The sequence below is a fragment of the Quercus robur genome, chromosome 4, assembly GCF_932294415.1.
Source record: "Quercus robur chromosome 4, dhQueRobu3.1, whole genome shotgun sequence".
In the NCBI taxonomy this organism is placed as follows: Eukaryota; Viridiplantae; Streptophyta; class Magnoliopsida; order Fagales; family Fagaceae; genus Quercus; species Quercus robur.
Window position 1 is genome coordinate 56,057,389 of NC_065537.1, and position 21,795 is coordinate 56,079,183.

Below are 21,795 nucleotides of genomic sequence, written 5' to 3' on the forward strand. Positions count from 1 at the left end.
TGTCCCTCTCCATCAAAAACACAAAAAATATAAAAATACAAGATCAAATAAGATAAAAAAGAATCGAGCGAAATACTTGCATCATAGGTTTTCAAATCACAAGTAGGCAACTTAAATTTTGGTCAAACATTAGTAAGTAAAGTGTTAAATTTCAAATCACAGGTAGGCAATTTAAATTTCAATTAAATTACAGGTAACTTGTAATTTTCCTGGAAATAATATATATATACACACACACACACACACACACACACACACACACCCCTCTAAGCACGTGCATGACTCTGAGCATGTGCTCATGCTCGTGCTTAGAGACTCTTCTATTTTTTAGGTAAATTTTAATATTTTATATCCATTGTAATTTGAGATTACTACATTTTCAAATCACAAATAAGAAGCCTATAGGTGTGATGAAATTTTTTTGACTATTATGCGTTTGTTGTTGAAATGCAACTGACAAAAAATCTATTTCAATAAGAAATAACAATAGAGAGAAATGTAGAGGTGGGAAGAAAAATAGATTTTTTAAAAAAAATTTGGTAACAATTTAGGAGTTTTTAAATTACTAATTCTACATGTCTAACCCTATTGTTTAGGTTTTAGTAGTGGATTAGTGGATGTGAAGTTATTTTGCAATGGGTTGTTAAGAATTACAGGATTGTCCTCCAAATTTGTCCAAGTGTAGGGGTATTTTGGAGCAAAAGAAAAATACAATCTAAACAGGAGAAGCATCTTAAATAGTAGGATAGATATGTGAGGAAGTTTTATTGTACAAGTTTTTTTTTTTTTTTTAATGAGAAATTCTATTCAGAAAATGTGGGGAAGGTAAATACGTGGGGAGTTTTTTAAGCTATTGAGTAGAAGTAGAAATTTGTATCAACATAGAAGTAGGAATGGGAACTTAGAAGTAGAAATTTATTAAAAGTAGGAAGACATTTCAACATAAAAGTAGAAATTTATTATTTTTGTCAATTTACTATTTAACCTAATTTTTAAGTTTTAAGTATGAGTATTTTTTACCCAAAAAAAAGAGTAATAACTAACTTTTTTTTCTTTTTTTTAATCAATTTACTATTTTAACTTTACTTTTAAGTTATTGATTAATTAATTTTTGGGTATTTTTAACAATAAAAAAGTTATAAATAATTTTCTGGATCTTTCATGCGGTAAGGGGTAAGATGGGAAAACCCAAAGTGGAGATTGATAACTATCCGATTACCAATCTAGCATTATATTCGTATCTTTTTACTCTCCAGCCCTAAACTCTTTCTCCCCTTTCCGTTGAAAGAAATGCAGGAAACGGGAGAACATCGTTCACTACCACCGTTTCTCCGACGGAGGAACACCGATGTCCCAATCGACATCGCACTCAACATCCTCGCAAGGCTGCCGGTCAAACCATTAATGAGATTCAGGTGCGTTTGCAAATCCTGGGACTCCTCAATCACCAACCCCAATTTCATCTCTACCCACCTTAACAACAACAAAATCATCATCAACAACAACAACAACAACAACATGAACAAAGACGATGATGATGATCGTGGTTATCTCTTACACATGCCCAATGTAATTACAAGGACCATGTATTCGTCTTCTAGTTCTAGCAACCCAGTCTGTACTGTTGTTTGTGACCGCACTTTCAATAGGATTTCCGAGCACCCAATTCCCTCTGATCTCCTGATCAACTTCGCCGAAATAGTCGGTTCGTTTAATGGTCTATTGTGTCTCGCTGAGTATGGAAATGGTGCTACTTATGAGGAAGTTATATACTTGTGGAACCCCAGTATTCGAAAATTCAAGAGGTTGCCTCGGACTTGGTGGTTAAGCCAATATGATTGGGATGCTACTGGGTTTGCTTATCATTCGGAGAGAGATGACTACAAGGTTGTAAAGATTTATTCTCCATCGTCGAACAGAATTAAAAGGCCTGAGGTTGAGGCTGAGGTTTATAGTTTGAGCTCGGATTCGTGGACGAGGGTTGGCATTTCATTGAGGCCCAATGTTGTGGTCTCCAAGGTCAAGGATTATTCGTCGGCCTCGTTTGTTAATGGGGCTTTGCATTGGTTGGTGTCTGTTAGTGAAGGTGAAGTGGAATTTCAAAATAGGAAAACGATTTTGTCATTTGATGTGGATGATGATAAATTCGGTGAGATTGCACTCCCTGGTGGACATGGACTGAAACCGCTACATTCGGAGCGCTACAAAGAAAATCTAGCGGTGTTTAAGGGGAAACTGGCCTTCATTACATTTGAAAATCGTGAATTTGTTTACTTCAGAGATAGTATCGGGTCTTGCCAATGCGTCATTTGGGTGATGGAGGAATATGGTGTATGTGAATCTTGGAATAAACTTTTTTCTGTGCGGTTGGGAGAAGTTGAAAGTTTCTTTGGTTGCACCAGGTTTGGTGAACTTCTAGTTCAAAAGGCTTTCAAGTTCAAATATGGTGCTAGTGACGTACTGAGGTTGAATAATTGTGTGATTGTTTCACTTGACCCCGAAACTTTACATGAGAAGGATCTTGGTGTTCAACATCTTCCAAATATAGCTACTACTTTTGAGGAAAGCCTTGTTATACTCGATCGAGCAGATGGGCGGTCTGGATAGGAAGTGAAATCATTAGCTTTCATAGAATTTTGTTATGCAATCTCTAATAATAACGAGATCATTATCATGTTTTTACTTTTAGTTATGTGGTAGGCATGAAAGTATTGGTATGACACGCTGGGTTGGATTTTATAGATGAAGGATAATATCCCTTACTGCTTGCGGCATGGGGTATCAAATACAGGAGATTTGCTTGGAGTTTGAATGCTGTTTTGTGCAGATTTGCTCGGGGTTCAGCAGTTTACCATCTTTTATTGCAGAGAAATAGAACATTTATGGAGGTCTGATCAGCTCTGAAGAAGGTATTTTGTAATTAGTAAATTGAAAGTCAAGAATGGTGTGGTTGATAGAGGGAGGTTTGAGAACTTTGTTTTTAATAGAGCTTTACATTGTGTTTTTTTTTTTTTTTTACTCTGTTTGGATAACAGTTTCTTAATTCTTAGTAATAGTATCTCTTCGAACTCCCTTACTCTGTGTTTGCTTATTCTGAGTTGGCAATTGTATGTTTGTGGCAATTTAAGCCTTGGGGCTTATGATTGTTGTGACAGATGACAGTCTGTTGTGTTCCTTGACAATCAAAGCACAAAAATTTTTGGTTGGTAGTGCCTATAAACCAAACAATTTTGTCCTAGTGCATGTCACCTCCTATTAGTCAATGTTTTGTCAGGTCCTTTTATTTTAATTTTTAATGTTATTTTTTTTTTATTGATTTGGGGCCACTGATAAATTTTCAGTTAGAAGATTAGTTTTGAAACAAATGACATTTTTCCTGTGTCTAGTAGTGTTCTTCACCTAGGTTAGTTAGTGAACACCTGACTTTCCAACAATGGTTTTTCTCATAATTAATCATTCCATCAAGAATATTAGTACTGCTCATTGGTGTTTTTTTGGTTCTTTTTGGTTGATTGAAAGTTAAAGTTCCTTTCCAAGCACGAGAGGTGTTTTAAAAAACATGCAATATACATTAAGATATATGAACTAGCAACATTTTTGAGACTACAGAGGTCAATCAATGGTATAAACAAAGCCATCCTGATTAGAAATAGAAGTTAGTGTTTATGCAAACGATAACTACAGCTAGTTAATCCCAACTAGTAGTCTTATAACATGAAGGGTTGGATTTTATTCATGATGGATAAAATCCCTTACTGCTTCTGGAATGGGGTATCAAATAGAGGAGATTTGCTTGGAGTTTGAATGCTGTTTTGTGCAGATTTGATTGGGGTTCTGCTTACCATCTTTTATTGCAGAGAGATGGAACGTATATGGAGGTATGATTAGCTCTGAAGAAGGTATTGTGCAGTCTATCAAATGGGAGGTCAAGATTCAAGACCTGTGCGGTTGCTAGGAGGTTTAAAAACTTTGTTTTTAATAGAGCTTTATGTTGTGTTTTCTTGATAATGTTTTTGGATTACAGGTTCTTAATGCTTAGTTCTGTTTGAACTCCCTTACTCTGTGTTTGTTTATTCTGTGTTGTTAATTGTAAGTTTGCAGCAATTTGCTAAGCCTTTGGGCTTAGGACTCTTTTAACAGATGGTGGTCTGCTGTGTTCCTTGCCAATCAAATCATGAAAATCTGGTTAGTAGTGCCTTTAAACCAAACAATTTTGTGTCAGCGCATGCCACCTCCTATTAGTCATGTTTTGTCAGGTCCTTTTGTTTTAATTTTTGATAAATTGGAAGTTTTACCTATCAAAAAATATATATATATGTATTTGGAAGTTTTTTATTTTTTATTAATTTGGGGCCTCTGATAATTTTGCAGTTAGTATAGTTGGATTAGGTTTGAAACAACTGACATTGTCACCTGTGTCTAGAAGTGGTCTTCACCTAGGTTAGTGCACACCTGACATTCCAACAATGGTTTTTCTCATATTTAATCACTCCATCAAGAACATTAGTACTGCTAATTGGTGTTTTTTTTGTTCTTTTTGCTGCCATTGAATTAGAGTTAACTTAGATCAAATATCAATCTATGCTCTAGAAATTTCATACTTCAATTATATGAGACAGAAATTTTCTTCCAACATAGAATTCTCTAACCCAGCCTTCATCCACTTATTTCACGTCAAGTATAAATTTTACAACTGCGATGTAACGAGAACGATAGAGGTGGTTGTTTGGAATGATTTATGGTCAACCAAAGCACAAAAGAGTGTATAATAAACCTGCTCACATAGTTATGATAAGTCAAGCTTTTCCATAAGATAATAAATTCAATTTTTTTTTTTATACATTTTAATGTTTTTGTAGCCCCCTAGACAATGTGGTAGGTTACTCTAATTGATGGTTTTTAAGTTTTAGCAACATCAATAAATTGAAATTTCGTATTTTCCATTTCCAAGTAGCGGCCTTTGTATCTGCTTTTAAAAGCTGTAGTTTAAGAATTTTTCTGATTATTTAATTTGGATACTCTTCTGTCTTGTTAATTGTTGTTACCCCTCTTATCCAAATTACATTATCCACAATAGCCTGCCTTTTGGAACCAAAATTTTCTCCACTACTAACCTATCCTCATTAGCCCAACAAGGAATCAATTTCTTTACATTACTAGATTTTATACACTTTTATATTCATAATTCCTAAGATATGATAATTTGGAGATGTGATAAGGCATGTATGAACTTTTAAGTCTGGTTTGCTCTGTGTGTGTGTGTGTGTGATGAATTGAAGCTCATTTCCCTTGTCATTATAAACTCTCAAATTGTAGCTTTTTCCTGATAGGTAAGTAGAGCAATTTTATTAATCAGGAAAAAAAAAAAAGGAACTTTTGAGTTCATGATGATGAACACAAATGGGAATTACAAAAATATCAAATTGTAGGTCTAAGAGAAGCTAGGAACTCAAACATGGGTGAACAATTAGATGGACCCCCAAAACCTTGACAAATCAAAAAGAGTGCGTTGAAGCACAGATTTTAATTGATCCAAGGAGGAGTTTTCTATATCGTCAAACAAACTACGATTTCTTTTCTTCCAAATAATTCACATAAAAAAATTTGGTACCAAGTTCCAGATATGTTAGCCATGCTTCCCAAACCAATTTCTCTAACAAAACAATAAACTCGCAACAGTACCTGACATGACATAATGAATCCCAAATATCTGAAATACATGCCCTCACAAAGCACGTGATAGCATGGGCAATATCACAGTGAAGTAAAATGATTCATTGACTCCCCATTACTTCAACACACACAACACCAATTCACTAATGGCAATCCCCTCCTCATAAGATTATCCAAAACACAAGGATCTGACCTAATGCTGCAGTCCACATAAAGAACACAACCTAGGAACCTTAATGGTCCAAATACCCTTCCATGGAAATGGGGAAGGTAACACCATTTCTTTTTTCATTGTGACATCACTTCTAGGCTATGGAGAACTGATATTTGCTTTTGACATAGTTTTTCTAATTTATTGATTCCATCAAAACTTGTGAGTGTTGGCCATTTACATCTGATCAATTATCTAGTCTTTAGTTGTCGTAAATTTTGTGCTACCAAAAGAGATTTATTGTAGAATTAGTATTACTAAGAACACTGGAGCTTAAGCATATTCCCCAATCCAAAACTCATTCTTGCATCATGAGAATGATGGTATCATAAGGACTTCGAATAATACAGATCAGTTATTCTCCATGCTTGCATGGACTTAAAACATGCACAGAATATGTTACTTTCCATGATTGAGGCTTGGAAACCCACGTTAAAGTGAAAGAGAAAATTTGTAAAGGATTCTAATCTTACCAAAACGAGCTCATAGCATCCAACAAAGACACGCCATGACAATGTGCAGACAATTCTACAATAGAAAAACAATTTTTTATTTATTATTGTACAATAGAATTTAACTTATGACATCTGCACTATGATTATTGTTATTTATCATCAAGTTAATTCATTAATTGGTTTTTGGTGTAAGCGAGATTCAAACCCCAATCTCTTATTAGAGAATTAGAGATTAACAATAAAAAGGGATCCAATCAGGTATTAGCTAGTGGGGGTTCTCCATGAGGAGCCTAAGCAATACCTCCTATCTGGTAAGTTTGCTTCACAACATGGTGTCTTTTATTTATGAGTTTGGCTTGGCTTGGTTCCAGTGTCTTGTGTACTAAATCCAATAAGATGCTGCCATGTGGCAATTGTCAGCATCCTATCAAGTCCAATGCATGGGAATCATTGGACCCAAGCCTCTCCGATTTTTTATAACCCCATTTCCCATCAAAGACACAATAACTTATTGGAAAAAAATTTAAGAAGGTACTTTGTCCATTTGTTTCTCCCAGATCCAACACCAGGGGAGACCAAAAAAAGAAAAGGTGAATGATGAGAAGATAGATAAGATCAAAGGATAGATACTCTAATGGATTCCACGAATAGATATAAGAGCAAAGCTCGTCACACAAAGGAAACTCATCCAAGGGATAAGAGTAGGTAGAAGAAACCACTCTTAAATGTTGTTTGACCCCTTAGAGAAAGGAGCCATTAAGCTTTAAGATGACACCTAATTTTATGGTAAAATTTGTTCAGATAAGGGCCTCAATTGCAGGCTTGCAAATCAGAGTAGGCTCGGTTTGGGGATTCTTTAGAAGGCAGTCACTGTGTGTCACCATACGTGAAATTTTGGAGATGGGAATAGTTCCCTCAATGTTACAAAGAAAACGCCAATTACTAATAGAGTGGGCTAAAGAGATGCTCTTTCTAACCACATGTAAAGCTTGCTAATAATCACATGAACCTAATGCTAATGAACTATGGACTAATAAATCGAACACCAAGTTCTAACTTCGTCCCTAAGTTGAAATACAGTGTATTTCCCTCTATCCATGATTCCATGTAATTGTTACATGTTATCCTTGTAATGTATGGTCTAATATAAATGCACTTTGTACAATATAATTTATCATTTGATGTGTTTTAAGCACATTAAATTATTGACATGGTTTACTCTTAATAAAATTTCATTACCAGAGTTTTAACTTAAGGTTAAATATCAAAATTTGCAAGAAACTTCATTTAATTTAATAATACTAATATATTATCATCATCATCATCATCATCATCATCATTATTATTATTATTATTTTTTTAACAAAATAATGGATAATATGTGAGGGAAAAAAATTATTACAGGTATTATAAATTTATAAGTACAGTCATGTGTGTCTCTACTCTCTACTCCTTAGCCGACCCTAAAACTCTCTCTTCTCTTCTTATGTTCAGTGCTATCCTCTCCTCCGTTGAGACATGTCGCAAACACAACCAAAACCAACCAACAATCATCTCCCAAATGATGTTGCACTCAACATCTTTTCAAGGCTATCTGTCAAATCAGTCATAAAATTCAGGTGCATTCACAAATCCTGGGACTCTTCAATCACTCAGGGCTAGCCCTAGGCCTAGGCCACTTAGGCCATTGCCTAGGGCCCCCTTACTAGAGAAAGGCTCCAAATTTCGGGATTCGGGTCCTCTCCATTTCCCTTTGAAATGGAGAGGGTCCAGTACACGGACAAGATTTCTTTGAAAATTATCAAGGGCCAAATACCTGCCACGTCATTTAAAATGAAAACACCACACTTAACCGGGGTTAAACTCTTAAACTAGAGGGTTTGTTTAACTCAACCAGACAAAAAAAAAAAAAAAAAAAAACGGGGGTTCAACTTCTTTAACTCAACCAGACAAAGACAAACCACAGTCTCTCTCACCAAACCCATTTGAATATTTCAAACTCTCTTTCTCAGATCAACAGAAAATGTTTGCTTCCCATACGTTTTGATTTTTTTTCATTTTTTGTGAAGCAAATGGGTATCGCATCTGCAAACCTTCTCCCTCTCTCTCAGATCGGCAGTGTTGTGGATTCGGTAGTTTGCTTTCTTTCTCCCTCTCTATCAGATCGGCGATGCTATGGTGGTGGGTTTGGTATGGGTATTTTGCGTGGTGGGTCTATGGTGGTCTGTGGTGGTGCTGGTTTACTGGGTCTATGATTTTTTTTTTTTTTTGGCGGTGGGTTTACTAGTGGTGATGATGTGTAGTGCAGCGGTGGTGGAGTGGGGTTGCTGGGGTTTCCTTTTTTGCTTTGATTTTTTGTTGTGGGTATTGTGGCTGATTTATGGGTAGCCAATGGTGGTTGCTTTTGATTTGTGGCTGATTTTTTGTTGTGGGATGTGTGGGTTTGATGGTGGTGGTGGTGGGGATGGGTTCGCTGTGGTGGAGGTGGCTATGGTTTTTGGTCGAATTTGGGGTCCATAGGTCGGATTTGGGTGGTTTGGATCAGATTCTCACTCTCTTTTCCAAGGTTTTGTGAAGCTTTTTTTTTTTGTCCGGTTGAGTTAAACAAATCCTCTAGTTTAAGAGTTTAACCCCAGTTAAGTGTGGTGTTTTCATTTTAAATGACGTGGCAGGTATTTGGCCCTTGATAATTTTCAAAGAAATCTTGTCCGTGTACTGGACCCTCTCCATTTCAAAGGAAAATGGAGAGGATCCGTATCCCAAATTTTGGGGGAATTTTTTTTTTTTCACTATTAAGAAGGCCCAAAGAATTAAGTGATGCTAGAGATAGAAATAAGACAAATTTAAATAAATAGGTCTTACAAATAGACATGTTAATAATCACAATTATCCAACTATTCAATTCCCTCTCACCTTTGTTTATACCTTGCTGAAATAGTCAATTCATGCAATGGCCTATTGTGTGTCGCGGACTTTATTGCCAATATGGCTGAAGTTATATTTGTGGAACCCCGTACTAGGAAATTTAAGAGGTCGCCTGATACTTGCATAAAAAAATATAAATGGCAGGCTACCGGATTTACCTTGTAAAAATCTATTCGTCTTCGTCTTTTTGATGCTACAATGAAGAACCTCAGCTTGTGGCTGAAGTATACACATTAAGCTTGGGCTTGTGGAGAAGGGTTGACGTCTCATTGAGACCCAAGGTTGAGGTCAGTTGTTTCACAGCTAATTCGACTGCCACATTTGTTACTGAGGCTTTGCATTGGTTAGGAGAATTTCTTGAATTTAATGAAGACAATGATGATGAAACAAAGATTTTGTCATTTCATGTGAAAGCCTGTACTTGTGCTAAAACTTAAGAGCTTGATCAAACCCCCTCATAAAAATTTCAGCTAAATTATTTTTACTCTAACTTAAACTGAGTGTGAAACTAGAGTAAATAAGCGCAATGAACCAATAAAGCTACCCTAAGCCATATTCATTCATCATCAACAATAAAATCAAAGTTTAAAGAGTAGAGAAGAGAGATGCAAACACAAGATAACACCGAGACGCGTTAGCAAAGAGAAAACTGAAAAACTTGGTGAAAAACCTCTCCGTGACTCTCGAAGTCAAAATCGATTTACTAGAGAATAAAGTTGGAGTGCACAAATAATAAATGACCCTCCAAGCCTAGTCTATCCCATGTACTTGAGCCCTCTAAGCTTCTGCTACCAATGAACTTCTCGGAGTTTTGCCTTCTCTAACTTTTCGATTCCTACAATTTAGCCCAATTGCATCCGCCAATGAATGGCTCCTTCCAATGCTTCCCAACGACACCAAAATCTCACTTGTCACTCAAAATGGGTGTGGTAAGTATTTGGGCTAACAACATCTCAAGGATCTAGAGATGGAGAGATAGGAGTTGAGGAAAACCACAAAGAAATGTGTAGATGATTGTGAGTATGAGAATCTCTAACTCTCAAGTGTATTTGCTAGGATTTTCTCTCTGAAAAGCACTCCTTATAATTTGTGGTTATTAAAGGTATTTATGGTATGAGTAAAGAATTTGGTAAAACATCACAACTTTTTGCCAAATAGAAACTTTCATGGGTACTTCGCGGGTTGACCCTTCTCACGAAACACTTGTGAAATTGATAGCTTGACATGACTCTTCATCTTTCAATCATGTGCTCCACATGTGGCATTTTCACGAGTTGCTTCTCGCGAGCTAGTCTCGAAATCCACTGATTCATCATTTGAAACTTGATTCTTCACTAATCTCTAACATTTATCCCTTACAAATAAATCCACATACATACAGGAAAAGTGATTACAAAAATTACAATCAAATTTGGTACGGAATTAAAGCCAACACAATATAGTTGGAAATCACAACTTTACATGATGTAAACATTTAGAAATTCGTAGAGATAGCACTCCCTGGTAAACATACAATGAATCACAAAAAGTAGCAGTGTTCAAGGGGAAGCTGGCCTACATTATATTAGGAAAGCCCTTAAACTACCACGTTGACTATATCAAGCCATGCTCCATTTGGGTGATGGGAAAGTATGATGTACATGAATCATTGAATAAAATTTTGTCATTACGGATGGGAGATGTTGTAGACTGCTTTGGTTTCACTAGTCATGGTGAAATTCTAGTTCAAAGAGAAGTCAAGGGTCTAATTGATGACTGCATGGTTGTTTCAATCGATCTTGAAACTTTACATGAGACAGATCTTGTTGTTCAACAAGTTCCAAATATAGCTACTACTTTCATGGAAAGCCTTGTGTTACTTGATGAAGGAACCAAGCTATCTGCTTAAGAGGTGAAATTATTAGTGACAATCATAGGATGTTGTTATGTAAGTGTGATATAAATGAGAATTTTATAATGTTGTTTCCTATGGTGTCATTTTGTTTCTTTGTAGGCATAAAAGTTTTGGCTATGATTTAAATGTGTGAATTTTACTCATGATTTATATCAAAACATAAAGCTTGTGGCAGTTTCACGACAGAATATATCTATTAAACATTTACTTTTTAATGTTTGTCAACACCTTGACTGTTTTGGTTTTGGAATTGTTTCCTCCTCATGCGTTGGAGGCTAAACCATATGTTTATAGGTTATAAGAAACAATGAGTATGTTCAGCTGCTAATGCATTGTGTTTCTATTTAATAATTTTGTGGTCATCTTCTGAAAATGATTAATCGCTTATCCTAGAGAGACCGGTTACAGTACTGATGAATAGATAATATATTCCTTTTTTTTTTTTTTTTTTTTTTTTTTTTGAGAATTCTTGATTTCATTGAACTAAGCACAAAGTTCATAACCCAAGACTTGGAGCCATGGAGCCAGCAAAGCCAAAACAACAGAACACAAGTGAAGAGTCAAAACTAACTTAACTATTAAGACAAGTTCACAAACTTCACTACACAACATCAACCAGGGCCAAGACCAGCCCTTACAAGTTACAACAAGTTACGAAGCTGATAAATTCATTTAGAATAGCCCAATTTGCACAGAGAATTGTGCTAAGGATGGAGTTGTCCACTTCACTGCTTCCCTCCATTCTTCACCTTATATATATATATATATATTATAGACTTAAGGATTTGCTCATGTGTCTTAACCTCATCAACATAGATTCTATTATTCCTTTGAATCCGCAAGTGGTAAATTGTTTCCCAACAAGACATTTCTGGGATAATTCATCAGACGTTTGCTAACCTGTAGAGCATGCAAGTGTAGAAGCAGGTCAAATGCTAAGTTGTTGAATATAATACTGATCCACTCGACCATGATCCAAGCAAGGTTACATTCTAGTAGACTGGCAAGTCCTAGGGGCTATGACCATATGAGTAAGACAATTTCATATAGAATTGATGTTTATTAATTTAACGAAAGCATTTCAATACATATGGAAAGATTTAGTGATGAAGTGCAACTTATCCAAAAAAAAAAAAAAAGGATATAGTGCTGACTGATGAAGTGCAAGTTTTCAAGCATGCTTTGTTGAAAGCTTGATACTTTGAAGTGGACATCTAAAAAGCAAATAGATTAATGGAAAATTTCAACACATTGTATCAGATGTTCAGAATAACAAGCCAGGAGTTTAAACTAACTTAGTGCAAACTTCAACAGGTTAGTTGGTTCAATTTAAACACAAGCAATTTGACACTACAGTGGAAAAACGAAAAAAAAAAAAAAATATATATATATATATATATATATATCTTATTAGTTGGCTTTCTATATTTTTCGTCCCTGCTCCTACATATGCATTTTGGGTTCTACAGAAAATTTTATCTCAAGGGCAACTTCCTTACCTGTGTAATTAAAATTAAAAATAAAAATAAAATAAAAAAACACAAACACACACATCAAGAATTTAGCGTGGTTCTACACTTAATCCCTACAATTTTGCTACTACATTAGTTAATATTCAGTTTTAAATGTGATCCTCATTTGACTGCTGCACAGACAGTAGCCTAAATGTCAGAGATTGTGGGACTTGCTGTGATATCTAGAGAGGAAATTTCCTTAACAAAGAAGGAGCCTACATTGTACAACCTAGAATAAGTGCAGCTTCATTGAGGACTACTGCAGATACAACTTGCTTAGCCAACACGGCACTGTTGCCGATTACTTTATCTTGATTTGAGCAAATAGCATTCTCCCCTTTAAGATGATTCATAGCCATTGACTTATGAACCTCATTACATTAATTGCAGTGCATCATTTTGCATCTTGCAAATAGCCTAAACAAGATATCCTAAGTCACAATCAGATACAAGGGTTGTACTTTTCCTACTAGCCTAATCAAGATAGAAAATCTCGATTTTCTCAGTTGTCCATATTTTGCAGTCTCCCCTTCGTGACAAACCAAACCACAAAACAATGGTCTGCTGAAATTTTAAGCCAAACAAGTCTGTGCTAGTGCCACCTCTAATTTGGTAATTTTTCTTTAGAACTATATGTTATATTTCTAGATCAATTTACCTGTTTTTCCTAGCCTTTGAGAATTGGCAATCTGAGTCTAGTCGAAAGAGTTTGGAAATAACACAAACATGCACCTACGGTATGCCTCATTAAGCACATCAAACAAATGCAATACATTTCCTTGGAAAATTCTTTGCGATATTTTTCTACAGAGGAAGCGGCAAATTCTGAATAACAACTGCATAAAGATAAAAATGTTAAACAAATATAACAAAATAAAATGGTCATAAGCTCATAGCTACCTATATTGCCAATAGATACTCATAATGAACTATCATGTGATAATTCAAAATTTGAAAACTTGCAGAAGCAAATTGTAAAATTTCATGTATTATTTATTTATTTTTGTCGATAACTTGATATATTCAAATTCTCTTTTTATTAAATTTTTTTAAATTTAAGTTTCTTAATGATCCTCCTAAACAAAATTTTTGGAGCTTCCACTAAGGTTATACCAAAAAAAAGGGTGAATGATGAGAAGATAGATAAGATCAAATGATAGATAACTCTAATGGATATAAGAGCAAAGCTAAGGAAACTCATCCAAGGGATAAGAGTTTAGGTAGAACTTGATAGGGGTGGCAAATGGATGGGTTTGGGATGGGCATAATTGGGTTGGGTATATAAAACTCATTTACCCATTAAAACTCATTTAACTAATTGCTTCTAACCCAAATCCAACCCAACCCAATTATTATGAGTAAACCCCAACCCACCCAATTACCCAATTATCAAAATTACCAAAATGCCACTACAGTGAAAATAACTAAAGTACTCTAAAATATTCAAAAATGACCAAAATACCCCAAATCTAAAATTACCAAAATACTCTTGAAACCCAAAAAATTACCAAAATAACCCTGAAACCCAAAAAATGACTAAAATACCCCGAAACCTAAAAATCACCAAAATACCCCCGAAACCCAAAAAATTACCAAAATAGCCCTAAAACCCAAAAAATGACCAACATACCCTCCGAAACCTAAAAATTACTAAAATACACCCGAAATCCAAAAAATGACCAAAATACCCCCGAAATCCAAAAAATGACCAAAATGCCATCGAAACCCAAAAAATGACCAAAATACCCCTAAAACCTAGAAAATGACCAAAATACCCCCAAAACCCAAAAAATGACCAAAATACTCCTGAAACCTAAAAATTACCAAAATAATCACAAAACCTACAAAATAACCAAATACCCCCAGGAATCCAAAAAATGACCAAAATACCCCTGAAACCTAAAAATTACCAAAATACCCCCAAAATCCATAAAATGACCAAAATATTCCCGAAACCAAAAAATGACCAAAATACCCCAAAAACATAAAAAATAACCAAAATACCCTCAAAACCCAAAAAATGTCCAAATACCCCTGAAACGTAAAAAATTACCAAAATAATCTCGAAGCCTAAAAATTAACCAAAATAACGCCGAAACCTAAAAATAACCAAAATACCCCTGAAACCTTAAAAATGGCCAAAATAACCCCGAAGCCTAAAAATTGACCAAAATAACATAGAAATCAAAAAATGATCAAAATACCCTCGAAATCTAAAAAATGATCGAAATACCCTCAAAACCTAAAAATTAACTGAAATACCCCCTGAAACCTAAATGTGACCAAAATAACCCCTAAACCTTAAAATGACTAAAATATCCTCAAAACATAAAAAATGACCAAAATACCCCAAACCCTATAAAATGACAAAAATGCCCCTTAAACCTATAAGTCGATAAAAATACACCCTAAACCTAAAAAATTACCCAAAACCCCCCTAAAAATAAAAAATGACAAAAATACTCCCTAAACATAAAAAAAAATGACCAAAATACCTCCTAAACCTAAAAATGACTAAGATACCTCGGAAACCTAAAGAATGATTGAAATATCCCCAAAACCTAAAAAGTTATTAAACAAGCCACACTTAAAAAGTTATTAATCTACCGTAGAAGAAACCACACTTAAATGTTGTTTGAACCCTCGGAGAAAGGAGCCATTAAGCTTTAAGAAGCAACACCTAATTTTATGGTAAAATTTGTCCAGATAAGGGGGGCCTCAATTGCAAGCTTGCAGATCACATTAGGCTGGGTTTGAGGATTCTTTAGAAGGCAGTCACTGTGTGTCATGATACTTGAAATCTTCGAGATGGGAATAGTTCCCTCAATTTTACAAAGAAAACTCCAATTACTAATAGAGTGGGCTAAAGAGGTACTCTTTCTAACCACATGTAAAGCTTGCTAATAATCACATGAACCTAATGCTAATGAACTATGGACTAATAAACCGAACACTAAGTTCTGACTTCATCCCTAGGTTGAAATACATAGAGTATTTCCCTCTATCCATGATTCCATCTAATTGTTACATGTTATCCTCGTAACGTGTGGTCTAATATAAATGATGCAATTTGTACAATATAATTTTATCATTTGATGTGTTATAAGCACTTTTTTTTTTTTCTTTGAGAAAGATAAGCACATTAAATTACTAACATAGTTTACTCTTAATAAATTTGATTACTAAAGTTTTAACTTAAGGTTAAATATCTTAGAAATTATAGGAGAAGAAAAATTATATATATATATATATATATTTTTTTTTTTAAATCTAAAAATCTTAAAAAATAATACAATACTTATTATTAGTTTATTTAAATAAGTAGATAAGTACAAACAGAATTAGAGTCTTACTTAAACTTAAACTTGTTTGTTAAATGGATTATATGAAAATTTTAGATGGTAATTTATTAAGATTAAATAAAATTAAGATTTTATCAACTTAGAAATTATAGGAGAAGAAAAATTATATATAGATATATTTTTTAAATCTTAAAATCTAAAGAAATTTCGACAATATAGTGAAGCCACTTGGCGCAACCACAGCTTCTAATCCCAACTTTTAAGATGGTAACTAGCATTATGCCCGTGTGATGCACAGCTTAATAAAAAAATTATATATAATTTAAAAAAATATTTTTTGATAATATAATTAAATTTAATTACAAATAAAATAGTAATAATATTTTAAAAATTATGGAGAGTTTTAAATCTCTAAAAGCTCTTAGTAGTAAAATTGTAAGCTTTATATTATGGCAAGTTTTATATATGGCACTTAAAATTTCCATTATATTTGCTAACATGTAGAGGGGTAGAAGTGCTAACCATATATAAATTTCTTGCATATATAACCAAAAGAAAATTCCATAAATTAGAAAAATAAAACAAATTCCACAAATTACAAAAATATAAGTATTTAGAGTTTCTAGACTGCAATATAAATATAAAAGTTTACCTATAAGTTATTTTATTGTTGCCATAAGTGAGGAAATAATCACATAATCAATTAGGAACACCAAATCAAAGATGAATTGCATTATCTAAAAAATTTTATTTAAAATATATATATATATATATATATATATATAGAATTTAAGTTATAATTGTACTACATTAGTATCTAGACCTTCAAGGGTACCGCACTCAAATATTGTATAGCAATGTAAATGTAAAAGTTTAAATATGTAAATACATACTTGCAATGTTGCTGGTAGAAGAAGAGAAGAATAGAGGTTGTAGGTAGAAGAATAGAGAAAAAGAATTGTATTGTAGGTATTCATTATGGATTATTTGAGATATATATATAGTTCACATTGAAGAAGTTGATATGAATAAAAAGTCTAATGTTAGTCTATTGTTAGTTGAATAGAATTTTATAAAAGACCTTTTTCAAGTGTATTACGTTGCTGTTAGGTTGCTGATTTCTTTTTACATGTAGTGTTATATGTTTTTTTTTTTTTTTTTTGCTATTTTCTTTTTACATGTAGTAATATAATTATAGGAGAAGAAGATGAGAAAAAAAAATATATACCTATTATAAAAAAAAATCTAAAATGTCTAGTTGTGTACTACTTCTCCAAAAAAAAAAAAAAAACATGTATTAAAAATCTATTAGATTTTTAATATACAAGAATATATATACTAATATATTAATCATTAATTATCATTCTATTATAACTAAAATAAATAAAAACATGTACTACTTCCTCTTTTTACGTGTGCTTTGTTTTTGTTATCAAACATTAAGGTTTAAGATTTTTTTTGTTGCTGTTTTTTTTTTTAATTAAGATTTTTTTCAACTTGTATATTATAATAAGAAAATGATTAGATGAGGAATTTGAATTACAATCAAATTATGATTTTTATTAACTTAGAAATTATAGAAAAAGAAAAATTATATCTATTTTAACTAAATCTAATAAAATTTCTGCAATTATAACAATTTTTTAAATAATCTAAATCTAAAACTTGTAAGATTAACGTGTAAGATTTTTTTGTTGCTGTTTTTTATTTTAATTAAAAAAAAATTCAACTTATATATTATAATTAGAAAAGGATTAGATGAAGAATTTGGATTGTAGTCAAATTAAGATTTTTATCAACTTCGAAATTATAAGAGAAGAAAAATTATGTTAAGTTTTTAGATCCATGTAAACTAGATTGTTTAACCTAATTAATTAACTAAGTGAATACTTAGGTTTATTATTTAAATCTAGGTTAAAACAATAAAGTCATATCATATAAAGCAACGGAAAATAAAGAACACAAAAATTTGATGACCCAGGAAAATCAAACCGATAAAAAACTTGGAGAAGATTTAACCTAACTATCCTCAGGGTAAAAACAGATCCACTATGAAAGAATTGAACTTTTTACAATAAAATTTAGACCACTAACGTCCTATTGCTACCTTGTGTAGAAAACTTACTACCATGATCATCTAAAAGTTCCGAGTCCACGGACTGCTTCTTTCCTTGATTCGCAGCAATCACAAGTTCACCTGCTTGTGACTTTGAGACTCCACTCAAAGGTTTAAGATCTTCTTGAAAGTTTTTTATGTAGCAACTGAAGCAACCATCAAGTTTTTGATGTAAATCTTGATCTTGATAGCTTTATGTGTGTGTATGAAGTAAACACCTCTGAGATCTCACAAAAGATTCAATATACAACTCAACAAAGACTCTAGAGAGTTTTTGGATACAAAACCTTAAATCTACAAAAGAGGCACACTCTTCTCTTTCTGAAAAGTCTTTTAAAAACGTGTTTAGGGTTTCTTTTATATACTAGAAGAAGTAGATCTGAAACCCTAATCCTTAATAGGCTTGAACTGCTGTTTGGGCCGACTTAAAATTCTGCAGATACGTGTTTCGATCGGTCAAGCCTGTCTTTCGATCGATTGAATCAGGTACATTTCAAATTCTTCTTTCTGCAGCTTGTATGTTCTTGAATCTTGACTTATATCACCTTGAGTATTGTCTAATAATACCTATAAACTCTAGAATCTATATCAAGACAAGTTTATGTTCACGATTTGCCAATTGTTCTAAACTTTTAGAACCTAACAAATTATATATATTAAAAATCTAAAAAAAAATCTATAATTTGGTAAAGCCACTTGGTACTACCACAACTTTTGAGCAGAACTTTTATTATATAGTATATGATTTAATTAAGATTAAATAAGAATTAGATAGATTAGATGAAGAATTTAGATTGTAATCAAATTAATATTTTTATCCACTTGGAAATTATAATAGAAGAAAAATTTTATATATTTTTTAAAATCTAAAAATCTAAAAAAAATTTCTACAATATGGTGAAGTCACTTAGCGCAACCACAGTTTCTAATTCCAACTTTTATTATATAGCATAGTTTATGATATAGATTATGCCTAAGCTTTTCTTTAAAAAAATAAATTAATAAATCTCTCAAAAAAAATTAACAAATAAAACAAAACATATAAATACAGTAAATAATAGTATGTTCGTGTGTAATATTTTCTCTTTAGCCGGCCCTAATTCTCTCTTCTCTTCCATTGAAACATGTCGCAAACGAAACCAAAACCAACGAATAATCACATCCCAGAAAACGTCGAATTCAACATCTTGGCATGGCTACCTGTCAAATCAGTCATAAGATTCAGATGTGTTTGTAAACCCTGGGACTCATTTATCATCAGCCCCTATTTTATCTCAACCCACCTTAATAACAATAACAGCAAATATCATGGTTGTTTCATTATGGTGCCTGACTATTTTGGTAAAAAGGATAAGGTCTGCAAAGTTGTTTGCGACCGAACGTATGATATAATTTCTGAGTATCCAGTTCCCTCTGGTTTTGATCGTTTTTATCTTGGATCATTGTCTGCTGGAATAGTCGGTTCGTGCAATGGCCTATTGTGTATTCCTCACTATAAAGGATATTGCGTTGATGTTATATATTTGTATAACCCCGTTATTAGAAAATTTAAGAGGTTGCCCGATTCTTCCTTTAGCGAACGATATGATTGGGTTGCTGCCGGATTTGGTTATCAGTCCAAGACTAATGACTACAAGGTTATAAGGATCTATTGTTTAGGTGGTTTTACAAAATTTGGCGAGCCGAAAATAAAGTGTCAGTATGCGGATGTTTACACATTAAGCTCGAACTCATGGAGAAGGGTTGAAATCTCATTGAGGCCCAATGTCAGGTTACATGGTAACGAGAGTATTTCACATGCCACTTTTGCTTGTGGGGCTCTGCATTGGTTGGTAGATTTTATTGAATATGAAGACGAATTGCAATGTGAAACAAAGATTTTGTCATTTGATGTCTACAATGAGAAATCCAGAGACATAGCACTCCCTGATGGGGGTAGAACAACTCAACATATTGCACTCCCTGATGGGTGTAGTAGAACTCAACATATTGCGGTGTTCAGGGGGAAGTTGGCTTTCATTACAGTAAACACTGTAAACTATGACGACCACTATATTACGATGTGGGTGATGGAGGAGTATGGTGATGTACATGAATCATGGAATAAACTTTTTTCATTGCTGATAGAAACTGCTTTTTTCTATGGTTGCACCAGGTATGCTGGACTTCCTGATGCTTTACAAGGGAATTCTACTTACGTGGAAAGCCTTGTGTTACTTGATGGAGGAACTGAGTTATCTGGATAGGAGGTGAAATGACTTGTGATAATCATAGAATTTTGTCATACATGTGTGACAGAAATGAGATAATAATTATGTTGTTTCCTTTGGTATCATTTTGTTTTGCAGTAGGCATAAAAGTATTGGTAAGTCGGTATGATGTAAATGGGTGAAATTTATTCATGATTTATGTCAACCGTAAAGCTGGTGGGAATTTCATGACAAACCATATTTACTCAAAGATTTTACTTCTTAATGCTTGTCAACACCTTGACTCTTTTGGTGTCTCAATTGTTTCCCCTCATGCTTTCGTGGCTATATCATATGTTTTTTTGGCAGAGGTAATAAGCAACAATATTGTGTGTTCAGCTGCAGATCACAATGTCGAGGCCAAGGCCATCATTGTTAAGCCTCCTATGATTTTCCTTTATTGTTCTTTTTTAATTTTTGAAAAAAATGAAAACCAAAATTTAAATAAAAAATATGTAGTGTATTTTAATATTTTGTATATGGTGTAGAGAATGATGTTGTGATCAACTTGTTTTGTAAATTAGATTAGTTCTTTGGGTTTGGATTTGTTGAAATTGTGGAACAAAAATTGGTGTGTTTCACTAACTAGGGTTTTGGGTCTATACATTTATGAATTTTAGCTTGCTGTCTATGTGGTATATATGAAACTAAAATTTTAGTCGGTTCGTGCAATGGTCTATTTTGTGTAGCTGAGTTTAAAAATCATGACTGGTTTGCCAAAGTTATATATCTGTGGAACCCCTGCATTAGAAAATTTAAGAGGTTGCCTGACTTTTGCTTACGCCAATATAATCGCGATGCTATTGGGTTTGCTTGTCAGTCTGAGACAAATGACTACAAGGTTAAGGCTGTGAGTACCCAACAATGTAAATTTGCCTGAGGTTGAGGCTGAGGTTTACGGGTTAAGCTCGGATTCGTGGAGAAGGGTTACAATGTCACTGAGACCCAATGTTGTGGTCTCTTATATCGATCCATTTTGGCCTGACACGTTTGTTAGTGAGGCTTTGCATTGTTGGCAGATGTTAAAGAGGGTGAAAGGCAATTCTTACATCGAAGTATGATTTTGTGATTTGATGTCAATGATGATAAATTTGGAGAGATACCAGTCCCTGATGGATGTGGTTTACCGGGTGGACGTCACAGGCTAGCGGTGTTCAAGAGGAAACTGGCCTTGATTTCATTCGAATTTAGCTTCAGACATGATACCAGTTGTTCTCAATGCCTCATTTGGGTGTTGGAGGAGTATGGTGTGCATGAATTATGGAATAAATTTTTTTTCCTGTGCAGTCAGAAAATGTTTCATCTTTCTTGGGTTGTACCAGGTATGGTGAACTTATAGTTCTAAAGGTTGTCGAGGCTAAATCCAATGTGGGTGAATTTCCCAATTGGAATAACCTTGCAGTTGTTTTAATTGACCCTGAAACCTTACATGAGAAGGATATTTGTGTTCATTATC

The 21,795-nt window shown here is 33.7% G+C and overlaps 2 protein-coding genes across 2 annotated transcripts; both read left to right on the forward strand.

Moving 5' to 3' along the window:
• The first annotated feature begins 1,226 nt into the window (after positions 1 to 1,226).
• On the forward strand, positions 1,227 to 4,196 carry LOC126723033 (F-box/kelch-repeat protein At3g23880-like). Its single transcript, XM_050426248.1, has 2 exons — positions 1,227 to 2,909; positions 3,858 to 4,196. The coding sequence occupies exon 1, from the start codon at positions 1,291 to 1,293 to the stop codon at positions 2,605 to 2,607; it is 1,317 nt and encodes a 438-aa protein (XP_050282205.1). The 5' UTR covers positions 1,227 to 1,290; the 3' UTR covers positions 2,608 to 2,909; positions 3,858 to 4,196.
• A 15,018-nt stretch (positions 4,197 to 19,214) lies between these two features.
• Positions 19,215 to 20,336, forward strand: LOC126722208 (F-box/kelch-repeat protein At3g06240-like). Its single transcript, XM_050425354.1, has one exon. The coding sequence runs from the start codon at positions 19,215 to 19,217 to the stop codon at positions 20,334 to 20,336; it is 1,122 nt and encodes a 373-aa protein (XP_050281311.1).
• The last annotated feature ends 1,459 nt before the right edge of the window (positions 20,337 to 21,795 follow it).